General features: G+C 55.5%; 3 protein-coding genes across 3 annotated transcripts; all 3 read right to left on the bottom strand.

Annotated features, from left to right (window-relative positions):
• Positions 1-7,002: 7,002 nt before the first annotated feature.
• On the bottom strand, positions 7,003-8,207 carry IWZ02DRAFT_521713 (uncharacterized protein; the record flags this gene model as incomplete). The annotated part of the gene is made up of 1 exon (XM_066770799.1): positions 7,003-8,207. The coding sequence occupies one exon, from the start codon at positions 8,205-8,207 to the stop codon at positions 7,344-7,346; it is 864 nt and encodes a 287-aa protein (XP_066622015.1). The 3' UTR covers positions 7,003-7,343.
• Positions 8,208-9,526: 1,319 nt separating this feature from the next.
• Positions 9,527-12,606, bottom strand: IWZ02DRAFT_521715 (amidase signature domain-containing protein; the record flags this gene model as incomplete). Its single annotated transcript, XM_066770800.1, has 5 exons — positions 9,527-10,241; positions 10,297-10,611; positions 10,664-10,790; positions 10,842-12,119; positions 12,556-12,606. The coding sequence occupies 5 exons, from the start codon at positions 12,604-12,606 to the stop codon at positions 9,721-9,723; spliced, it is 2,292 nt and encodes a 763-aa protein (XP_066622016.1). The 3' UTR covers positions 9,527-9,720.
• A 2,566-nt stretch (positions 12,607-15,172) lies between these two features.
• On the bottom strand, positions 15,173-20,013 carry IWZ02DRAFT_303686 (armadillo-type protein). The gene is made up of 4 exons (XM_066763974.1): positions 19,472-20,013; positions 17,546-19,420; positions 15,909-17,498; positions 15,173-15,858 (listed from the first exon to the last, which is right to left on the bottom strand). The coding sequence occupies exons 1-4, from the start codon at positions 19,823-19,825 to the stop codon at positions 15,286-15,288; spliced, it is 4,392 nt and encodes a 1,463-aa protein (XP_066622017.1). The 5' UTR covers positions 19,826-20,013; the 3' UTR covers positions 15,173-15,285.
• Between the last annotated feature and the right edge of the window lie 60 nt (positions 20,014-20,073).

Genomic DNA, 20,073 nt, shown 5'->3' on the forward strand with positions numbered 1-20,073 from the left:
AAAGAAATGGCCATGGATTTCGCCGTTGAATCATGGAGGAAGGGCGAAATCGACCAAGTTCTCGTCTGCGGAAGTCCCTACCTGGAGCAAGCTGCGCGGCGCCTCCTGGAAGGGATCAAGGCTGCGGAAGCAAAGAAGGCGGATGCAGTGGCGAAGAGCCAGTGGAGGGCGAGGCCAATATTGAAGCCGGCGCGACCATCTGGTGGCCCTTTTGTTGAAGAGGACAGTGAAGAGGACAACAACGGGGACGTGACGCAGTCGGGCACAGCAGTTGGTCCTCGCAACATCGGCCAAGACAGCATCACGGCTGTCGAAGCTTTGTTTCCGAGGCCGGCGACACCATCTTCAGGAGCGGCTCAAAGTAAGTTGCTTCGCGACCGGGCGCGACATGACACGCCGATCAGAGGGACTGGAGATGATTCTGAAATGGGCAGGCTTTTCGAGGGATCAAATGCTTGCAACGAGGAAGAGACTTTGTTTGTCCAGGACAAGACCCCCGTGAAACAGAAGTCTTCTGATCTTGGAGGCATGGCAGGCGCTCAGGAGGATGCGGCTCGTGGTTCTCGTCGTGATCATTCGCCGGAAACTGCAATTGTTCATGATCAAAGTCAAGACCCGTCTCCGGCGTCGACCGTTGCTCCTTCCTCTTTTTCAATGATGAACAGGGAGGCGATGGCCAAGATGATGGCTGAGAGAAATCGAGCATCGGAAGTCATCATCCCCAGGCCAGAAATCCATGAACTTGTAAACGCGACTCAGCCCCCACCCTTTTACGAAGTTGGTGGTTCTCAAGAGTATGCCATTTCCATTTCCAGCGCTCAGAGCGACAGCACCCTGAGCGACAGCTCCTCTGACGAAGAAGAGGGAGAGAAGAAGAGCGGCGAGTATGAAGAAGAGTCGGCTCAGGAACGGTGCCACACAGAGGATGTGACGAGGGCCTTGGAGTTCATCAACAGTTGTGCTCCAAGTTCGACTCCTGCCGAAAGCACAATGGTTCGCAACGCTGAATCGCCGCCTAAAACCGTCTTTCAGACACCAGGGAAACCCGGCACAGCGGCAGCTGCGAGAGTCGGTCCATCACCAAAGACTGCTACTGCCAGTAGTAGCCCGCCGTCTGGTTGGCAGGCTGCCACCGCCATCATCCAAAGACTGCCCGCTGCAACGAACGTCACGCGACCGAAACCTGACAGCCCCGCTGCTCCCAGTACAGTAACCCCAAGGGAAAATGGCGCGCCTGGCGAGAAGGGCAAGAAGGAAGAGAGTCCGAAGCAGGAGAGCCTGGAGAGCTTCGGCGAAGACATCATGGCTTTGCGGGCTGAAATAGCTAGGCAGAAACAGCAAAAGCGTGAAGAGGAAGATGCGAGGGAGCAGCTTGCCTTGCCCGAGTCTGACGATGATGACGACGACGAGCGCACGCGTCCACAGTTTGACACTGGGCCCCGGCCCGCTCTGAAGCGGGGAGGTAGACTTCCAACTGCGAAAGGGAGGAAGACTGCCGACAGGAAGCCCGTGATGCCCGTGATGCCGGCCATGAAGAAGAAGGCCCCAGCGAAACAGCTCTCTCCTGAGTTCGTTGACACTGAGTCTGACTGGTCTGAGCCCGTGAAGCCAGTGAGGCAAGTGAAGAAGAAGGTCCCGGCAAGACAGCTTTCTTCTGAAGTCGTCGCCTCTGAGTCTGAAGAGTCTGAGCCCGATGAGCGTGAGGATGACCAGACGCAGCGGACTGCGGTGCTGAGTCGTGACCAGAAAAGAGCTATTCAAGCACACGACGGCCCTATCAGTCTTCACAAGCTTGCTACGATGAAGAAGAGAAAGGCCACCGAAATGGCCTCTTTGCAGATCAAGAAGCGTAAGCCTTCTCCTGAGCAAGAAGAAGCGGACGAGCGACATGGCCTGCCACCCCTGCACTCACCCATCCCTTCGACTGTTGCAGAGACTTTCCTGGAGAAGTATGCAGGCAATTTCGACGCTATGAGCGACGAAGCACCGACCTGCGCTCAAGTCCTAGCCGAAGAGATGGATCTTGACGACACAACAGAGAAAGCAACGACAAGCAAATGCAGATCAACAAAGACCCGGCCAGCTGACGGTGGCATGAAGCCTCCTCGTCTGAAGCGCACCACTCCGCCGCCAAAGCCGCTCAGGACCAGCAATCTGCGACCTTCTTCTCGGCAAGGCAAGCCTTGGCCCGAAGCAGTGCATGTCCCGATAGAGGAGGATGACGAGGAGGATGAGCCAGCGACGAAGCGTGCACAAAGGAGTCCAAAGACCACTAGGAAGGGTCGGAGAGCAGCCACGAATGCTCCCAGCGCGGATACAAGCCCGTCTCAAGCCTCTAACGGAATCATCATGGTGAATCAAAACTTCACGACACCACCAAGCAACCGCGGCGCCTACAGCCTCCAGCTGTGCGAAGCCGACAAAGACCTGGCCAAGTGGCGCAACATGGGTCTTAAGTGGCTTGATATCCGCACACTCTATGCCAGCAAGACGAACCGCATTATGACGCCGCAATCCCTGCAATACCGCTACAAGCGCGTCCTCAAAGAGCACCCGGATCTGGCTGCTGCGGCTGTCGCAAAGTCGGATGGTGCGCCGCCTCCTGATGCTGCTGTCACTGCATCGCTTGAGGATGAGGAGACTGAAGCGGCGAAGCCGCGTCCTAGTGGCAAGACGTGGAATTCTGACGCGCTCGAGGAGTGGTATGCCAATCAGCGCGAGCTAGAAGCTTGCTTGACGGATGGCGAGGATGAGTCCGGTAGTGAGCCGGACAAAGAGGACAAAACGCGAAACAAGCAGATGGTTGTGCGTGCCCCGACGCCTGAGCCCCTGGATGAGGGTGAGTGCTGGTGGCAGTATCAGGTCTGGCGTAAATCGTGGAATAAGGATACGGGGAAGAAGAAGACGATGGAGAAGGAAAAGGTTGTGGAGAAGACGGCTGTGGGGAAAGATGCGGAGAATAATGTAGGAGAGAAGAGTGGGGAGGAGCAGAACGACAAGGAACAGGATGACGAGGGGAAGAATGTGGAGGAGAAGCGAACTCCTGTCCCCACTACAGCTGCCCCCATGGCCCCGGATGCACACGCCGTCAAAGACTCCAATTCCGACTCGGACTCGGACTCGGACACAGAATCCGAATCAGAAGGCGAAGGAGAAACCCCACAAGAAAAAGAAGCAGAACGAGAAGAAGACAACGAAGGAGAGGCAGACCCCGAAGCCCGCGCCGAACCCTACGTCGCCGGCTGTGCCTACTACCACACCAAGAAAGCCGCCAACCGCGCCGCCTACTTCGAAATTAAAGGCGCCCGCTACGGCATCGGCGGCATCGGCCGCTCAACAGCGATGGGCGCCTTCACATTCAAAAAAGACACCGGCCCTGACGGCATGGTCGTGTACGAAGCACATTTTGCAAACGACAACGTGGTGCGCGTGTGGGTTGACCGCTTTGCACGCGCTCCGGGCAAGGCACAGCCGGGCGAGAAGCTTCTCCCCGACGATCCACAGCTGCAGCCGCCTGATGTTGGCTCTGCGCCGCAAGGCTGCTGGCTTGCGCAGACGGTGTGGCTTATCAAGCGCAGGGACGTGGAGGTCAGGGTGACGAAGAAGAAGAGCGTGGTGGCGGATACGACCGGCAGTGTCAACGACGGCGATGATGTGGAAGGGGAAGAAGGCATGGATGTCGATGAAGAAAGCAGGATCGTTGCCGTCGACAATCTCTCTACGCACACGGTGCTCGACCGCGCAAACCGCGAGGCGGCGCAGCTGACGCTGGACCATATGTGTCCGCCGTCGAGGCAGAAGGTTGAGGAGATTCAGGAGCGCATTAAGACTAGGAGGCACTTGGATGCGCTGGTCGAAACCTGTGAGAAGGAGGAGAAACCTCTTGTCGGTGATGTTGAGGGGGACGAAGAGGCAGTCGAGGCGGAAGGTAAGGATGGAGAGAGGGAGAGGGGTGTCGTCGTGACCAAGCGGATTGACACGACGTTTTGGGTTGAGAGGTCCATTTTGCAGGGTCCGAGGAATGTGTGAGCGTGCGGGTGAGAATTTGGAGGCGAGACTGAAGTTTCACGAGTGGACATGGCAAAAAATTGGGTTACGGGAGAAGTTGCAGATTGAATGGAGGAAGGCAATGGGTGGGTGACTGAGGAGAACGGTATTGATCCTGGATTGACTTAGTCAGTTCGAGAGTCTTGCAAGTAGGAACGAGCAGAGAGATCATGAGTGGAATCATCCAAGGCCGACTTTCACATTCTTCCATATTAGTAAGAAGACTTTTGGCTCCGGTGCTGAGTGGTGTTGGGAGAGGGAGGCAAGTGTGTACTGTCATGTCGTTTGCTTGCTGACTGCTGTAGAAGTCAAGGGGGAAGTAATTTCAGGCATGGATAAGAAGCTTCCATGGTTTGGGCAACACGTTGACGACAGCGATACAAGAGGAACCACATCAGCTCGATGGCACGGAGGGTGTCCGGAAAAATGATATGCACTTGGCGCTATGGCTGCGTCTAGGAAGCGTTCATTTTCTGTTGCAGTTGAGCCAAGGGAGCATTCGCTTACTGCTGAAGCCAGATCCAGCAGGGGGTAGTAGTGACTATCGAGCCGACAAGATCCGAGACGAGAGGGACTTACTTAGAGGTGCCAGCCTGAAAGAACCAAAAGTGAAAAAAATAGGAGCCGCGGGTCCAACTCGAACTTACGACCGGGTGCGCCCACATAGTAACCTAGTTACCGAACGTATCTCTTTTTCACGTGGGAGAGTATGAATGAAGGCACACACCAGTTTGACCCGGGGACCCACGAACTCCATGACAAGGAATCTCGCTTTTTTGACCTATATAGGTCAATCTTGCGGGGTTTGCCCAATCGGCTGTCTTGCTGCCCACTCCCCGACGCTGAAACTACATTGTCTTTCTGGTTCCAGTCTCTTCCTCTACTTCTCCCAGTTCAAGCTTCTCTCTTTGATTAGTGAGGCAGACCAACACACTCTATCAAGAGTGATGGCATTTTCGAGTGCTGTAATCGAGACTAGGGAGCATCCGTACACAGTTGCGGATGAATCTAGAAAGTTTTCATTTATCATCGTTTCGCGCACATTTGGAAAGTCATCAATTGCACGCCAAATCTCGCCCATTTTCCGCCACAAAACACATCTTCCTACTGATGCAGCATTAGCTTGGTGGGTGCAATTGGCTCATTTGTAGACAAATAAGCTAATCTCCCACTGGCGAAGAGAAAACACTGCTGATTAATTCTGACCCATGGTGGCAAGAAGTGAAATGTTTCGATCCATCGCAGGTATTTAATAGTCTTGAAGAGCTGCGCTAACTACGAAAATACGAAGTGTCAAGTACCAAACTGCTCGACCGCTGCACTGACTTACCGCTTCACGTCAACCTCTTACTAGGACTGGTCTGTATACGCGTGCCTTGAGCCACCTTGGCCTCAATATTCAATCTCAGCGCTTGAGATTAGTTTAGAGATGTATTTTATCCATCGAGATGAATGGTGCGTTGCGTTGACTTGCTTGTTACCCTGGACTTGGTTCAGTGCAGCAAGCGTGCTCCGAAGCCACAATTGAACACTCCACGGTGTTATTTCTGAAATCCTGGTACCAACGGCTAAGAATAGGAAAGATGAAATAGCCAAGGCGGTGGTTTTGGATTCGCTGCTGTTTTGTACTGTCCGTCTAACACTGCTCGCCGACCGCGACGCTGCGCCAACCTCTGTCCGGCTCGACACTTAGCTCGCTCCCAATCTGCCCACGCCTAAAAAGCTCAAAACATTATCATCGTTGAGATTCCTGTCGGCGCAAGTGTTCGGAGCCTCCGCACTTCTGCCACGTCCTCTCGACAACGCGTCTACCAACTCGACACAGAAGCAACAAGGTCAACCTTACGCCCTCGTTCCAGCAAACGTGTCGTCTCACCAATATTTCACGGGAAAGCTGATCGAGAACGTCCTGACACGAAAGTCCGAGTCACTGCACCAAAGATGAAGGATGAGCTGGTCGCTGACTAGTCGAAGAGCGCGTCCTCCTCCTGCTGCTAACCCCGACAACCGAAGCAAAGCTCCGATCCTCGACTCGCTCAAGAAGCGTCTCTTTGACCACCTTCGCGAATCCAAGACGCTCGGCGGCCTCAGCTAGCAAGCCATGGATGAACTTGGACCCCAAAGAAGCATCCGCCGCTATGCGCAGTGCGGGGGAGAAGTGGGAAGAAGCGTCGGAGTCTCACGACTTTGTTGGCAAGAGCTTGGAGGAGACGGAGGCTATTGTCGATGAGCAGGATAAACTCCATGATGAGAATCTCCATGCTTGTCATGTTTACGACTTTGTGATCGTTGCGGACTGGGCTGCGGGGCTGTTGGATGACTTCCTTTCCTCCCCCCCCCCCCCCCCCCCCCCCCCCCCACCCTCTCAGTTTTCAAGGCTTCGCTAATCGTCATTTCACAGCATCGACATTGAGAAGGAGAATTCCATCACGATCCCCGATGAGCTGAGGGAAGCGTATGCCTGAATCGATGCGCGCGTCTGTCGCTACAAGCAGCGTGGGCTCGATTCGAAGTGATTTATGGCTCGTGGTTTTCTCTGACCTGGTGGTGAGAGTTTTGACCTGTTGGACTCCTGGTGCCTCACGGAATTTCGGTAGGTAGGTAATACCACATCAAGACGTTGCAACGTCATAGCTCAGAGGGGGTCGAAGCTGGCCAGCAATACCCTCGGATCAACGGCCTTTTGGCCAACGTGTTCGGCACCTTCTTTGTTGAACACAGCGGAGACCTACGGAGGAGTCGATGGACACAAATGTAGGGCTTGGCAATGGGAATGGAAGTGGAAGCGCTGGGCTACGCGTTCTTGTAAGAAGCAGTTGACGTGGGTGGTTTTTTCACGACAGTGTTGTGTTAATCATGCACAACGCAAGACTGCATGAGACGCAGATACAGAGAGCATCGAATGGCTTCAGATACTGGAATTCAACGTGCTTCCTGTCCCGTCTTTCTTCGTTTGTCTGGTCCTACCATGCAGCCTTATCTGACTTTTTCTACCCCTGCCAAGACCCGATGTCCCCAAGTCGAAGCGAGAACCCATGACATCCTACCCATCCCAAAGCCTAACGCTGTAGCCTCCGTCTAACAACAGAGCATTTCAGACAGGAGCGTGGTCTTGCTGTCAAAAGGAGCGCTCTGGATGTCGAAAGTAGCAAAAAGAGCGTCCCGTCTCGACGCGCTTCGGAGCATGAGAGAGAGGTGGTGATTAGCATGAGTATCTGTGCTTCGATTGGCAGGGAGCTCACTGGAGATAGAGTAGACAAATTTCTTGGAGGATAGGCTGTTTCCATCGGCACATCTCAAGTGACCGATTCCCCAGTGTCGTTCTCGGCGGCAGATTGAGGTCTGGAACCGGAGGCCGAGCCAGTGCCAGGGGCGGGACGAGTCGCACCAGGGGAGACGACAGGAAGCTCGCGAGCCAGATCACTGAGGTTAAGAGCGTCATTGACCTTCTTCGACGCCGGAACGTCTTCCTCCTCCGGCGTCTCGTCCCTCCTCTTGCGCTTGAGATCCACATTCCCCATCATGATCTCCAAGCTTTGCATCTCCAAGTCCATCGTGGCCTTGGGGCGCGGCTTGTGTTTTTTGCCACCACGGGTCTTTCTTTTGGACTTCTTGGACTTCTTGGATGTCCGCGAGTCGACGTCCATGCCCGAGTCCACGCCGCTCTCGCTCTGGTGGGCAGCTGCGGTTTCGGCGACGCGCTGGTGGTGCTCTTTCAGCTCGCGGACCACCGTGTTCAGGTCGATCGGCAGGACTTCTCTTGCAAGGCGGACTCGGGGTTTGTGACGCGTGTCTCGTTGCCGGCGCTTGACTTGATTGCGCAGGAGCTGCCTCGCCTGCTCGACTTCGATGCACAGGGTGGCGAACTGCTGGAGCTTGTTCGTGAATTCTTCCGGGTAGCAGTCTTCCGGCAAGATCATGGTGTCGGGCTCGTCGATGCGAGCTTTTGCAGTTCGGTTGGTTGTGTTGGGAAGGCTGGGCACTTGACGCGGCTTGATCTCGTCGTCGATCAGACTGCCGGGGCCGTGCTTCATGAAGCTCATCAGGGCGCTCATGCTGGCCTGGCTGGTTTGAGCTACAGAAGCGGAGAAATACATTTTGCCGGTCTTGAGGCTGATGTTGAAGTTGAGGGAGGGTGGAGATTCGGGTCTGCGACTCATAGCTCAAGGTTAGAGCGATCAGACTGATCAGAAACGGGACGACTCACGTAGTCGTTTGATCGCTTGAGAAATGGAGCGAAGCCGATGAAAGTGGGTCTCTGTTGAAGAGGTCGTGGGTCAGAGGAATGGGTGTTTGTGGATGTCAGCGAGAGAGACGGGGTCCACTGTTTACACCACCACCAGCCGACACTGGCGCACACCTCAGGCTTCGGCGCCGATTTTCCGCCAGCAGGAGCCATGAGCTATCAAAGACGACGCCATCAACATGTAAACACAAGTTCGATTCCCGTAGGAAGCTTTTCGGCTGGCTGAAAAGCCTTTTAGATGGTTGTCACGATGTCAGGCTCAAGGCCGTTCTCCTCGAGAGTCGTATGACGCATCACCATTTTTTCCCACTCGTAAGTCCATTTACTCTCGAACATGTAGATTGGCTTCTTCTGGTCTATGTTGGCGTGATATGTTTGTAACACATCGATGGCCTTCTGTTCTTCGTTGCGAATGGACAGTGTGACGTGCGGGACATCACGACTCCATCTGCCATTTCGTGTACGTGTGTGTGGTCATGGGGCTCGGCCCCGCGCAGATGGTCAGAGCCTGTATGTCTGATGTTGAAATCGAATGGCCATGATGGACATATCTGTAGAGTAGTATACGTCATGTTGGTGTCCACAAAAGCATCGCGGATGTCCCGTCTTTTTGAAGGCGTCCTGTTTGAACAAGTGGAGTGCAAAAACTTACCTTCAAGCGGCCAAACTGAAAGGACGTCAAGTTGTCAAGAGATTTTGAAGAAACAAAAGGAGCCAGGGCCGGTGGGAGCTTGCTCAACTTATTTTCTACTTGTCGCTGGAAACATAAAACAAAGATTGTTCAGGGGGAATCACGTTAGTCTAGTACGAAACTGAAGTTTGGATTTCCATCTCGGGATCTTTGACCTGTCGTTTCATTCGCTTCGTTTTCCTTTGGTATTCGCTTTTGGACCGCTTTTGAGCGGATTTGGGAAGCAAAGGGCTACTGTGAATGCAGTATGTGGAGTGTTTCCCTTCAATGGACTTGGATTTGCCCCGAACAAGCGGCTCCAACTCCAAGGTTTCCAGCTATCAGGGCCCTTCCACCGCTGACAATCCATGTTCAAATCGGCGGGCTTTTCACTCAAATCATCAACGAAATCACGGGCACGCCATCAGTGAGTGACGCAGGAGGACAAGAGAAAAATAATACGGCAAAAATGACAGAAAGTAGGTACCACCAGACAGACAGGTAGATAGGTATCAGACACGAAGCCAAAGCAAGTAAGCAAGCAAACAGGGAGACGTCAACGACAGACAGACAAGTCAGACAGAAAAAGAAGCCGACAGCAGCCCAAATAAGCAGCAGCAGCAGCAGAGACGCAACAGCGCGAGACAGCAACGACCGAGCAAACGATAAGGACAGCATCACACCACCATCCGCCCTTTCTCTCTCACCGAAAGATCATAAACAGCAAACGGCACTCCATCCGCATTTCTGACTCAACTCACCGCACAAAAGCGCCCTGCGACCTATCCCCCAACCCGCGCCACGCCTCGCGCCCACTCGCCTGCAAGATACGCCACACGACGTCCTCATCGACGCGGTACCCGCTCTTGCGCCAGCGAGCATTAAGCCACGCAGCGAGCGCATCACTGCTGTGGCCAAAGTCGCGCGTGTCCCACTCCTTGAGAATGACGCGGATGATGGGGGCGTCGGGGGCGGACTGCGCTTGGCCAGTGGACGACGACGGCGACGACGACGGATTATTGGCGGCGCTGCTGCTACCAGCGCTGCTGGGTGAGCGCGACAGTGAGGGCGAGGATGTGGGGTTGGAGGAGGAAGATGTGGCAACGGGCAGGGGCACGGCGTCGAGGGGTGGTGGGGTGACGGGGGGGCAGAGCGCTTCCCATGCGCTGGCGAAGTGGAGGAGGAGGTGCTCATTGTGTGCGCGGGTTGTTAGTGCGAGGCCGAAGGGGCGGGCTTCCGGACGCAGCATCGAGAGCGGCGTTGTTGCGATTGGGTAGCCTGGAGCGAAGATGTTGGCATAGGTAGATGCTTGTCGGGAGGGCGTGAAACTTACCAGCTGCGGCCGCGAGCTCGCACAAGGCGCTGTCGGCCGGTGCGACGAGCACGTCCAGCTTGTAGTAGTCGAGTACAAGGCCAATGCCCTCGCTGCCTCCTAGGCGGCGCAGACGGTCAAGAGCTTCGCGCGCCTGTGCAGGGCCGTCGGGCGTGGTAGACGATGCAGCAATAAGGTCGGCTTGGTCTGGGGACGAGGACGGCAACTCCACGTCGGCGTGCTTGGTGTTGAAGTCGATGATATCGGGCAGTGAATGCACACGCGACGTGTCGAGGTTGTCGAGGTAGTCGGCGGAAAGCTCCTTGAATTCATGATCTGCTGTACGTTAGTCTTGCGTCTGAGGTATAGAGAGAGGAGGTTAGCGTACAAGTGACGGCTTCAAAGGAGCCTCGTTCGCTGTCTTGAAAGATCTGAGGCGACGGTGCCTCCACGGGATAGGATACGATGGCGCCCTGCTCGCGAACCCGCCGGACAGCCGCTCCGTACATGGCAATCTGCAAAAATTGTCAGTGTCAAAGCCGTACAACGCGAGGTGTGATTTTCACCATGTATTTCTGCGCCTCTGGACTCGTCTTTGCCAGCTCCCTCCCCGGCTTCCACACCCGAGGGTCGACAAAACCCACCCTCAACCCGCTCCAAGTCTTCTGGACCGAAAACTTTTGAAAGCCTCTTGGATAGTAGTCGTCACCAATCATGCTCGGCTCAGCAATGGCATCCGTCAGGGCCACCAAATCAGAAGCCGACTTTGCAATACCGCCCACGCCGTCAAAGCTGCGGCTCGTACACCACACACCATCCAACGGCACCGAGCCAGCCGTCATTTTCAACGAGTACAGTCCATTCCGACTCGCAACGTCGACCAACCCGCCCATTGCATCCGTAGCGACGGCCAAAGGAGAAAAGCCAGCCGCAACAGCAACGGCAGACCCGAATGCACTACCCTCTGCCGGAGTTGCCAGCGACTGCTCCCACACCCACGCGTCGCTGTCGCGGTCGAAGCGGCGGGCGACAAACGGCGACAGCGTCTGCCCGCCAACTGCGGACCACCCGGACGCCATGGTCTCGCTCTTGAGCCCGCACAGCTCGCTTAGATTCGACTTGCCGATTACAATGAGACCTGCGCGCTCCAGGCGCTGCGTGACGCTGGCCGCCCGTTTGGGCCGCGCGCCGACAAAGGCGTACGACCCCAGCGTCGTGTCCATGCCATGGCCGGCGACGGCCGCATTGACGCCGGCATCGCCGACAGGAGGACCAGCTTCGGTGGCGGATATGGTGGTGGTGGTGGTGGTGGTGGTCGTTGTGCTGGTCGGGGTCGTGGGGACGTCGTCGGCCGCGGCGCAAGTGACAATGTTGTCCTGGAGCACGACGGGGACTCCATGGAGAGGACCGCGGCAGCGGCCGGCACTTCGCTCGTCGTCGAGGCGACGGGCTAGCGCGAAGAGATGGTAGCGTGGCGCGGTGCTGATGAGGGCGCGTAGCTGGCGGCCCGAGCGGTTGTGGCGCTCAATTGCCGCCAGGTAGACGTCGACAAGGTCCACCGAGGTGAGAGAGCCAGTGCCGACGAGTTTTGCAAGAGTCGTGGCGCTGGTGGTGAGGGGATCAAAGTGGAGCGAGTCGAGGATGGGCTTAGGAGAGGGGAACGAGGGCGAGGTGGGAGACGAGGTCGAGGCCGAGATGGTGGTGATGGAGGTGGCATTGGACTTGCGCTTGGCCTGCCTTTCATTCTGGCGGCTCCGTCTACCGGTGGGTTGGTGTTCTTTTTGCTCCTTGGATGGCTCCTTCTGCTGTTCGTACAGCGACGACAGCCCCAAGAGGGAGCGAGCCTTGGGGATCAGCGAGGAGTTATTGCTAAAAAAGCCCGGTTACTGGACGGCATGGTGTGTACGGTATGTATGTACGAGCAAGGTCAGGCAGGTCGGGACTTGACAGCAGCAGTGCAGTTGGCAGCGGATGGAGTCGTCTTGAGCAACAGTGAGATGTAAATAGTGCGGTTCGCCTGCGGGGGGCGCATCCAGGCCAATATACTTCGGTTCATGCCGGCGGATGCAACCAGCAAAGAACGCCCGTCGGAGCAAGTCGCTGTACCTAGGTAGAGCATCGGGCGTGGGGCAAAAGGACGGGCGAGGCGCTGAAACGTAGCGAGAGAGCGGGACTGGACGAGTTGTTGGTTGTTGGTGGATGGCAGCCCGGGCAGACGTCGAGGTAACGCAGCAGCAGCGTACTGCATGCATGCAGCAGGGATCCATCCGTGTGCCGCACAGACTGAGGCATCAGATCCCACAGAGTCCCGTAGCTCTTGATACACGGCATCGTGTCCATGTGTCCGCAATCTCCCCTCGCGTGCTGTTGCTTTTTGTCCCACGTGGGCTGGGTGCAAGTCTTGGGTCATTGCCCAGCACAGCACGTCTTTTGGAGCTGGTTCCGAAAACTTTTATATTGTCGCGAGGGCGGGCTGCCACGGCTTGATGCGCTGTCCCTTGATATTGCCTCGCATTTTCGACGCTGCAGCGGCGTGGGTGTGGGCGTGGACGTGGTGGGTGGGTGGATGTGATGAGCGGGCGTCGACTGCAAATTCTCGCCCGCTGGCGTTTGGACAGGCGAACGTGCCATGTGGTTCCTGCAGCCGACTCGCGTTTGCTGATGCGAAAAATCTGGTCAATGGGACTGACTGATTTCAAAAGCAAAGTCAAGAGTTGCACAACAGACAAAAGCAAGAAAAAGGCGCAGCGCAGGGGCCTGATGTGAGGCGCTTGACGTTAGCGAGAAGATGGGCTACATGTACCATCATACCCTTGAATTCCGCATCGACCGACCGTGGCTTTCGTCCTCGCTCTTAAATAGTCCTGCGTTTGCCTCTTTGGGCTGTCAGGCCACCCCGTTGACGAACTCTTCTGGCTTCCCTGGCATTGTTGCAGCGGCCGAAACCATCCCCACCTACATATATCCCTCTTGCACCATGTCCTCGTATTGGCTCCGACCTCCACTTTCCGATACTCTTCATTGGCTTTTTGCTCTCTTCAGCTCGTCCTCTTTCGGTCGTGAGCCACATGGCGAGCCGGCTGCGTCCCCTGATGTGACACCCCCTGCCAATTTCACTCGTCCATGGAGACCTATTCCAAAAATGCCCACAAAAACGCCACTCACTTTACGTACATAGGGCTATGAGGTGGACGCGTGGAAACATGTCACCCTTGCCCTTTCACGGAGAGCTGCGTCCGCCGGCTCCGAGGCGTGGTCGCCATTGTCATGTCTCTCCTATGTCACAGCAAACACTGTCAGATCTTTCTCTTCTTTCATCTAGTTTTGGGGCGGTGCAGCTTCTGCATCTGCTTGGTCTAATAATATCTCAAAACCCGACCATCCTTTGCGAAAGGGGTACATATGACATCATGCCATTCCCGCGAATTGAAGGAACCCGGAAGCCAAGCACCCCCCGACCGTTTGATCGCAAAACAGAGAAGACCCCCTGTTTCAATCTGGACCCTTGGAATGCCCAGCCAAACAAACACAAGACCAGCAAACTTTCAATCAAAACGTCCCACGGGAAAAGACTCTATACAATGCAAAATCAGCATTGATGACCAAACCCCCTCGAAACCCTCCCAACCTCACGCGCATACACTCACTCACTCACCACATCCACACCTTCGCCTCCGCCCTCCGCCCTCCCCCTCCCCCTCCTCTCCGGCCTCTTCCAAAACATCAAAGCCCGCCGCACGCCCCTGCATCCACACACCCACCCACCACGCCCACATACCGCATACCTGCCGTGCAACCCCATCAGCTAGGTATGCAGCTTACCTTAGCTTCTAGAAGCCCGACGGAACCCCATGCCATCCCATGCCATCCCACACCTTGTCGCTTACGCCCACGCCAACTCCGCGCCCAAGCTCAACGCCAAAGCTTAGGTGAGGAGCTTTGCGTTGCAATTAATTTCCTCCTTTTTCTTTTTTCCCTCCCTTTTTCCATTTCTATTTTTCAAGCAAGTGAGTGAGGGAGTGAGGGAGTGAGCGAGTGAGCGAGTGAGCGAGTGAGAAGCGGAGGGAGGAGAGAGACAGAGAGCCAGTGCCATTTGTCACTCTGACCAGACTGGAGACGCAGGTCTGTGCGTAGGTAGGTAGGCAGGCAGGCAGGCAGGCAGGCAGGCAGCGTGTAAATATGACTGACGGCATGGATACATGAATGTCGACTACGGCGGCGGCGATGGCGGCAGGTTGTTGGCGTGGGCGTGGGCTTGGGCGGCACTAGAGAACCCCAGGAAACGTCCCGACGCATGGATGGATAGGTATGTGGGTCGAAGCTCTCATAATTCACGTGCAGTGAGGTAAGGTAAGCACGCCAGTCGGTCAGTCAGTCTGCGTTTCAGTCAGACCGCCGCTACCGCCGCTGCAGCAGCAGCAGCAGCAGCAGTAGGCAGTCATCGACGGTGGAGCCGGCCGATGATGATGCCTGAAGATACATGGTTTCTTTTTTTTTTTTTTTTTTTTTGCGGATTCTAGCTGGCTCCCGTCTCCGGCACTTACCTACATGTACCTTACTCATGTTGCATGGTAGATAGGTAGTTAGGAAAAGCAGACCCGACCCGAGCCGCCGCCGTCCGTCCGTCGTGCTTGATATCAGACATGAAAGGTCACAGACGCGTGGACCGGCGTTGACGGAAAGGGCCTGGAGAGTAAAGGATAGGGCCGCGGACGACCGACATCTCGCCATGCAATGCAGCGGCGCATGAAGGGGCGATATGAAAGAAGGATAGGCGAATTCCATGAATTTTTGCACATGCCGGCCGCCCGGCCTCCTAAGAACGCACTCACTGGGTATGCATTTGAAAAAGAGAAGAGAAAGGAAAGGGGAAAAAAAGAAACGAGAACAAAAATCCACCGCGGCCGCAGCGGCGCACTGTCATTGGACCATTCAAGCAGCCCATCCCGTCGTGGACAAAACAAAATAAAACGTGTCCATCCATCCAATGAATGCTTACAACCCGCCCCCTTAAAGCCGTTGCTCGTCATCCGAATCCGGTGGGTCGGACAGAGCGTCATCATCGGACTCTGCATCGTCTGCCTGTGGCGGTGGCTTCCCCCTTGTGCTTCGCCGGGTTGGGGTAGCTCCGTTGGTCTTCGACTTGATCGCCTTGGCCGGAGCCTTCTTCTCTTTTGGTGCTTCGCTCTTCGCCGCAGCAGTCTTCGATTTTCCTTGCGTGCTCTTGGGGGTTTGAGCTGGAGTTTCCTGCTCCTCCACATCGTCCACGTCGCTTTGGTGCTCGTTTTCTTCCTCAACTGGCCCATCCTCCTGTACAATCTCGTCTCCAGATTCATTTTCTTGGTCTTGCGCATCGTCCATTTCCTCATCCTCACCCTGACTGGACTCTGCGTAATTCTTGCCGCCAAGATTCCTCCCGCTGCGACGCCTGTCGCCCGAGGCGACATTGTCCGAGAGGGGCTCCTTCCTCTTTTTGGGCGTCTTGGCTATTTTTGCGGCTTTCGGGGCTTTTCGAGTTGGAAAGGTAGAAGAAGCTCGAGCGCGTTTCTTTTCACGCTGCTCGCTGGTGGTTTCGGACTTGCGCTGCTAAAACAGTCAGTTAGGAACCCCAGATCACCCCAGAGGATACTCACCTTGCGACCTTTAACGGCAGCTCGGACCAGATCGTCGAGCTCGTCCACTAGCTCTTCTGGGACATGCTGCTTTTCGGCAATCTCTTGCGCACGTTCGTGGCTGGGAAGATTGGCGAACACATCGGCCGGCATGCGTGCCTTTTTGGGCACAGCCTGGATGTTCCAGCCGAACAAGTCCCGGTATCTTTGAATGACTGCTTGGGCCAGGTCGCTCAAAACGTACAGACTTTCGCTCCGAGCAGGGTCAATCGCATCTTCCACGGCTTTGACCCGTTGGGCCTGGTGGTAAATGAGGGAGATGCTGTCCTCGTTCGCCACGGCCTTGAGATAGAACAGCAGGTATGTCACGACGTCCCGCAAATTTTCCACCTCGGTGTCGAAGTCTGGGTGATGCGCGAGCACGCTCAAAAATCGAGCAAAGACGTCTTCCAGTACATGGTCGTGGGCCTTGCTAAACGCCGCTTGGCGCGCCTTGAGCCACGTAAATGTGCTAGTCTTGATGCGCGAGTCCGGCTCAAACGCACCCAGAAACACGATTGTGTAGAAGCGTTTGGGCAACTTGTCTTGACCGAGGTACTTCATCAGCTTGCGAACAAAGCCATCCCTGACCTTGGCGTGTGGGTCTTGAATGACGGTGGCGAGCTCATTAAAGTCCCTGGGAGTAAGGAGAGCGTCAAAACGCTTCTCGCAGCATAGTTTGAGAAGCAGCTCGGAAGCAAGTAGCCGGAGCCGGGATTTTTGCGCCACCGGTGATTCAATCTTTCTGGAGAGCTCGCCGTGCTTGCTGACGAGGGTGTTGAGCAGTTTGTACACGGGCTCCGAGACTTGATTGATTGATTCGTCGTCGCTTAGCCCGCGCAGGCGGTTGACCAGGATCTTAAGCGCCCACATTTTAGCGGCGCAGTCCTCATCAGGTTCATCTGTCCAGTCAGGGTTTTGCTGTGCATCAGCCGGTGTAGATCTAAGAAGTACTCCGTCAATGGCAATGTCGATGACCGGGTCGATCTCGTCCTCTATAGCCTTAGAGCCGAGCAGCATGAGCTGACTGAGAGCTGCAAGCCGTGCCAGGTAATTGCCTTTTCCATACTCAAAGCCTTCTGTGCATTGCTTCAAGAGGTCGCGCGCGTGCATTTCCTTCTTGTCCGTGCAGGCCATGATGATTGACACTCCATATTTGGCCGCCTTCGGGGGTGAACCAAATTGAGCAAAGCTGAGCATTGCTTTGATGAACTTGCGGTCCGTCGGCACATCCTTGGGAAAACGCCTGGCAAAGCCGGCGCAAGCCTTGAGATCGTCGACTGCGCCTGGTCGATTGGGCTTTTTCGCTGTTGGTGCTTCGCTCTCCAGGACCTTGCATAACTCTTCGACATAGCCACGGAAGACATCGGGATTCTTGGACGAAATTTCTTTGAGGACCTCGTGCGCTGTGCTGCCCAGTCCCTTTTCATCCGTCCTCGAAAACTGAATGATTGCAGGTACGTGGTTCTTGTTGTAAAGGAGGATGCTTGAACGGTAAACCAGAGGAATGAGGGTGTCCAGCAATGTGGCCGAGGAGCCAGTGGCCTCTTCAATCCGCTTCGTAAGCTCTCTCTGTAGACAGTCAGCGCTGGAAGATAGAAGGCAATTCGGCAACATACGATTGAATTTCGCACTCTACGGTAATCGCTGTCAGTAGCTATACAAAACCGGATGAGCGCGTAGCAGCGGCGGTCATGCATCTTTGCAAATTTCCACAGGTCCTCAGAGGCTCGAGAGGTTTCTGGAAGCATCTTGGCGTGGTAGTCAATGAGCCTGCCCAAGTGCTGCTCGATTTCCTGCGAGCGCGATTCCATGACACCGCCGTTGAACTCTTCGCACTTTTTGAGCAGCGCGTCCATGTACTTGGCGAGGACAACCTGGTGCGTTTGTTTTGCAAAGAGGACAAGCTTTGGCCGCGGAAGCAAGTCCCTAATGAGAACGAGTATACGCTCGACCCGAATCTTGTCCACATCAGCCTCGGTATATTCAACATCCCCATTTGCTTGGCTCTCTCTTCCGCGCTTTCTCTTAGTGTCGGGGTAGGATAACGGAACAAGTTCTTCGAAAAGGATGCGGTCGATGAGCACATTGACTTCTTTGTCGTTCAAAAAATAGGCCTCTAGAATGCGGGATGGGATGGGACCCAACAGCAGGCCTACGCGTTCGCTGCCTTCGGCGATTGCGCCTGCTGCAACACCCCAAATCTTTGCTAGCAGCTTGGTGGCCTCGGTGCGCACGGCTGGTTTTCGATCCTTGACTCTGTCGGCAAGATTGCTCAGAATGGATTCAGACTCGGCTGCGCTGCCTCTGATTCCAAGTTTCTGGACAATGTCATGGTAACCGAAGCGCTCAACGGACTTGACAGCAGCCAGACGGACACGCTCGTCGCCATCAACGAGCATTTCACCAAAGAGCTTAAGTAGTCTCTGTTGGTCTTCTTCATCCAGGCCTACTCCTCCTGCGTTTGTCGAGAGGATCCGACCAATGGCAGTGGTCCACGCTGCGCGAATCGCCGGCGACTTATCGTTGCGGCGGCTAAGGAAACTTTCGTATACCTGGTGATAGCTAGAGGCAAAGGATTGGGGTGATGTTGGCGTCGTGAGGAAATTGTAGACGGGTAGGCGCTCCGAAGGGGGAGATAGACTCTGAGAAGGATATGCTGAGGGGTTATAAGTTGGCGGGGGAGGTGGACCAGCGGCTCCGATTCCTGAAATAATGTCTCCTAAAGTCTCCGTCGCAAGATTTCTGAGCTGGACGTCTTCTGCGCTCAGTTCGGCGTCAAGCTGTGGGATGATGTCTTGCAATACGAGAGGGGACGACCTCCAGAGCTCGCGCAACAATCGGTGTACTTTTCTGCTCTCGTTTAGGTCGTCTTCAGTCGGCTGCCGAGGAGCCTCGTCGTCCGAGTCTGCCCCAACACTGCTCATTCGCTTTGAACGATTTTTCGACGTCTTGAGAGGAATGGGGACTGAAGTTGCGTCGACGATGACGGAGCTAAAGTACTGGCTAATCAACCTAGCCATTTTTTCCGGAAGGGAGTTGCAAATGTTCATGGCCATGTTGTACGCTGGAGGGGCTTCCTTAAGTAAGAGAGTCGACTGCCTTTCGTCGTACTGTGCGCCCTTTTTGCTTTTGCTACCACCCGACAATACACGTGGGTCCGCGCGGAGGAACTGGGCAAGAATGACGTCCACGGCTTCGGCCGGTAGGCTCTGCGCCTCGTCCACTAGCACAATCAAGAGCTTCGTCATGTAATGCTCAACATTTTTGCTCAGCTCTTCCCCTGATTCAGACTTGGAAGGCTGAGAAAGCACGTCAAAGCAAGCTGTGCACAGCGCTAGTATCAGGTTGTTGGCGGAGGGGATGTCGGTGACGAGGACGATGCTTTTAACTTCGGCAAGCGATTTAAGGACGTAAACGTGCTGGGAATTGTACGGACTCGACGGATCCGAAAGTGCGGGCAGTATCGTGTTGATGATCATTGTGAATATGTCCTGGCGCGAACGTGGTCAGCACGGGCACAAGTTTGGCTGAGCGCATCATACCTTGAGCTGCGAACCAGTGTAGGGCGCGTCTGGAGCACACAGTTTGAACATGTCGACTATACAGCATGCTGCCCAAGCTCTCACTCCGCGGTCCTTGTGACCCAGCAAGTTTTGCGAGGCCAGCTGTTTGGCAATGGGTAGAAGCGACTCCCTCTCAGCCTCTTCCTGATCAAGACCCCGCAGGTCTTGTGACAGGGCCTGCAGCCTCCGCAGCAAGTCGGCTACAGGTATAGGTCTCCCTGCGCGCCATGTGAGAGCTTCATTGAAATGAAGACCGTTTGTCTCGTCGTGCTCCTCGGGGTCCTCGGCGGCGACGGCGGCGGCGGCGCTGGCGCGCCTTCGAGTTCCAGGCATGCTGCGCGGTGTTGACAGGTCGCTATCGGATGCGCCGCGGCGCAAACGGGGAGATGGGACCGGAACAGTGAGATGGATAGAAAGACTTGTCCAGGGCAGGTGGAGTGGTGGATGCGCGTTGGGAGGGAGCGGGGGGCGAGAGACGGTGAAATGGTATCACCACGGTACGCGTTGGTGGTTGACTTTCTGGCGACGGGACGCGCGCGCCGACTCGGAGCTTCCGCCCGTCCCCAAGCACCCAAGCTCTG

This window comes from Phyllosticta citriasiana (assembly GCF_038021145.1).
Source record: "Phyllosticta citriasiana strain CBS 120426 chromosome Unknown IWZ02scaffold_8, whole genome shotgun sequence".
Classification (NCBI taxonomy): domain Eukaryota; kingdom Fungi; phylum Ascomycota; class Dothideomycetes; order Botryosphaeriales; family Phyllostictaceae; genus Phyllosticta; species Phyllosticta citriasiana.

What these genes read in the sequence shown, in the direction of transcription:
- IWZ02DRAFT_303686 (XM_066763974.1), bottom strand. Translation starts at nt 19,825, where the DNA reads ATGCCTGGAACTCGAAGGCGCGCCAGCGCCGCCGCCGCCGTCGCCGCC. An exon ending in ACACTGGTTCGCAGCTCAAG is followed by an intron (nt 19,421 to 19,471) that starts GTATGATGCGCT and finishes CGTTCGCGCCAG; the next exon opens with GACATATTCACAATGATCAT. An exon ending in GTAGAGTGCGAAATTCAATC is followed by an intron (nt 17,499 to 17,545) that starts GTATGTTGCCGA and finishes GACTGTCTACAG; the next exon opens with AGAGAGCTTACGAAGCGGAT.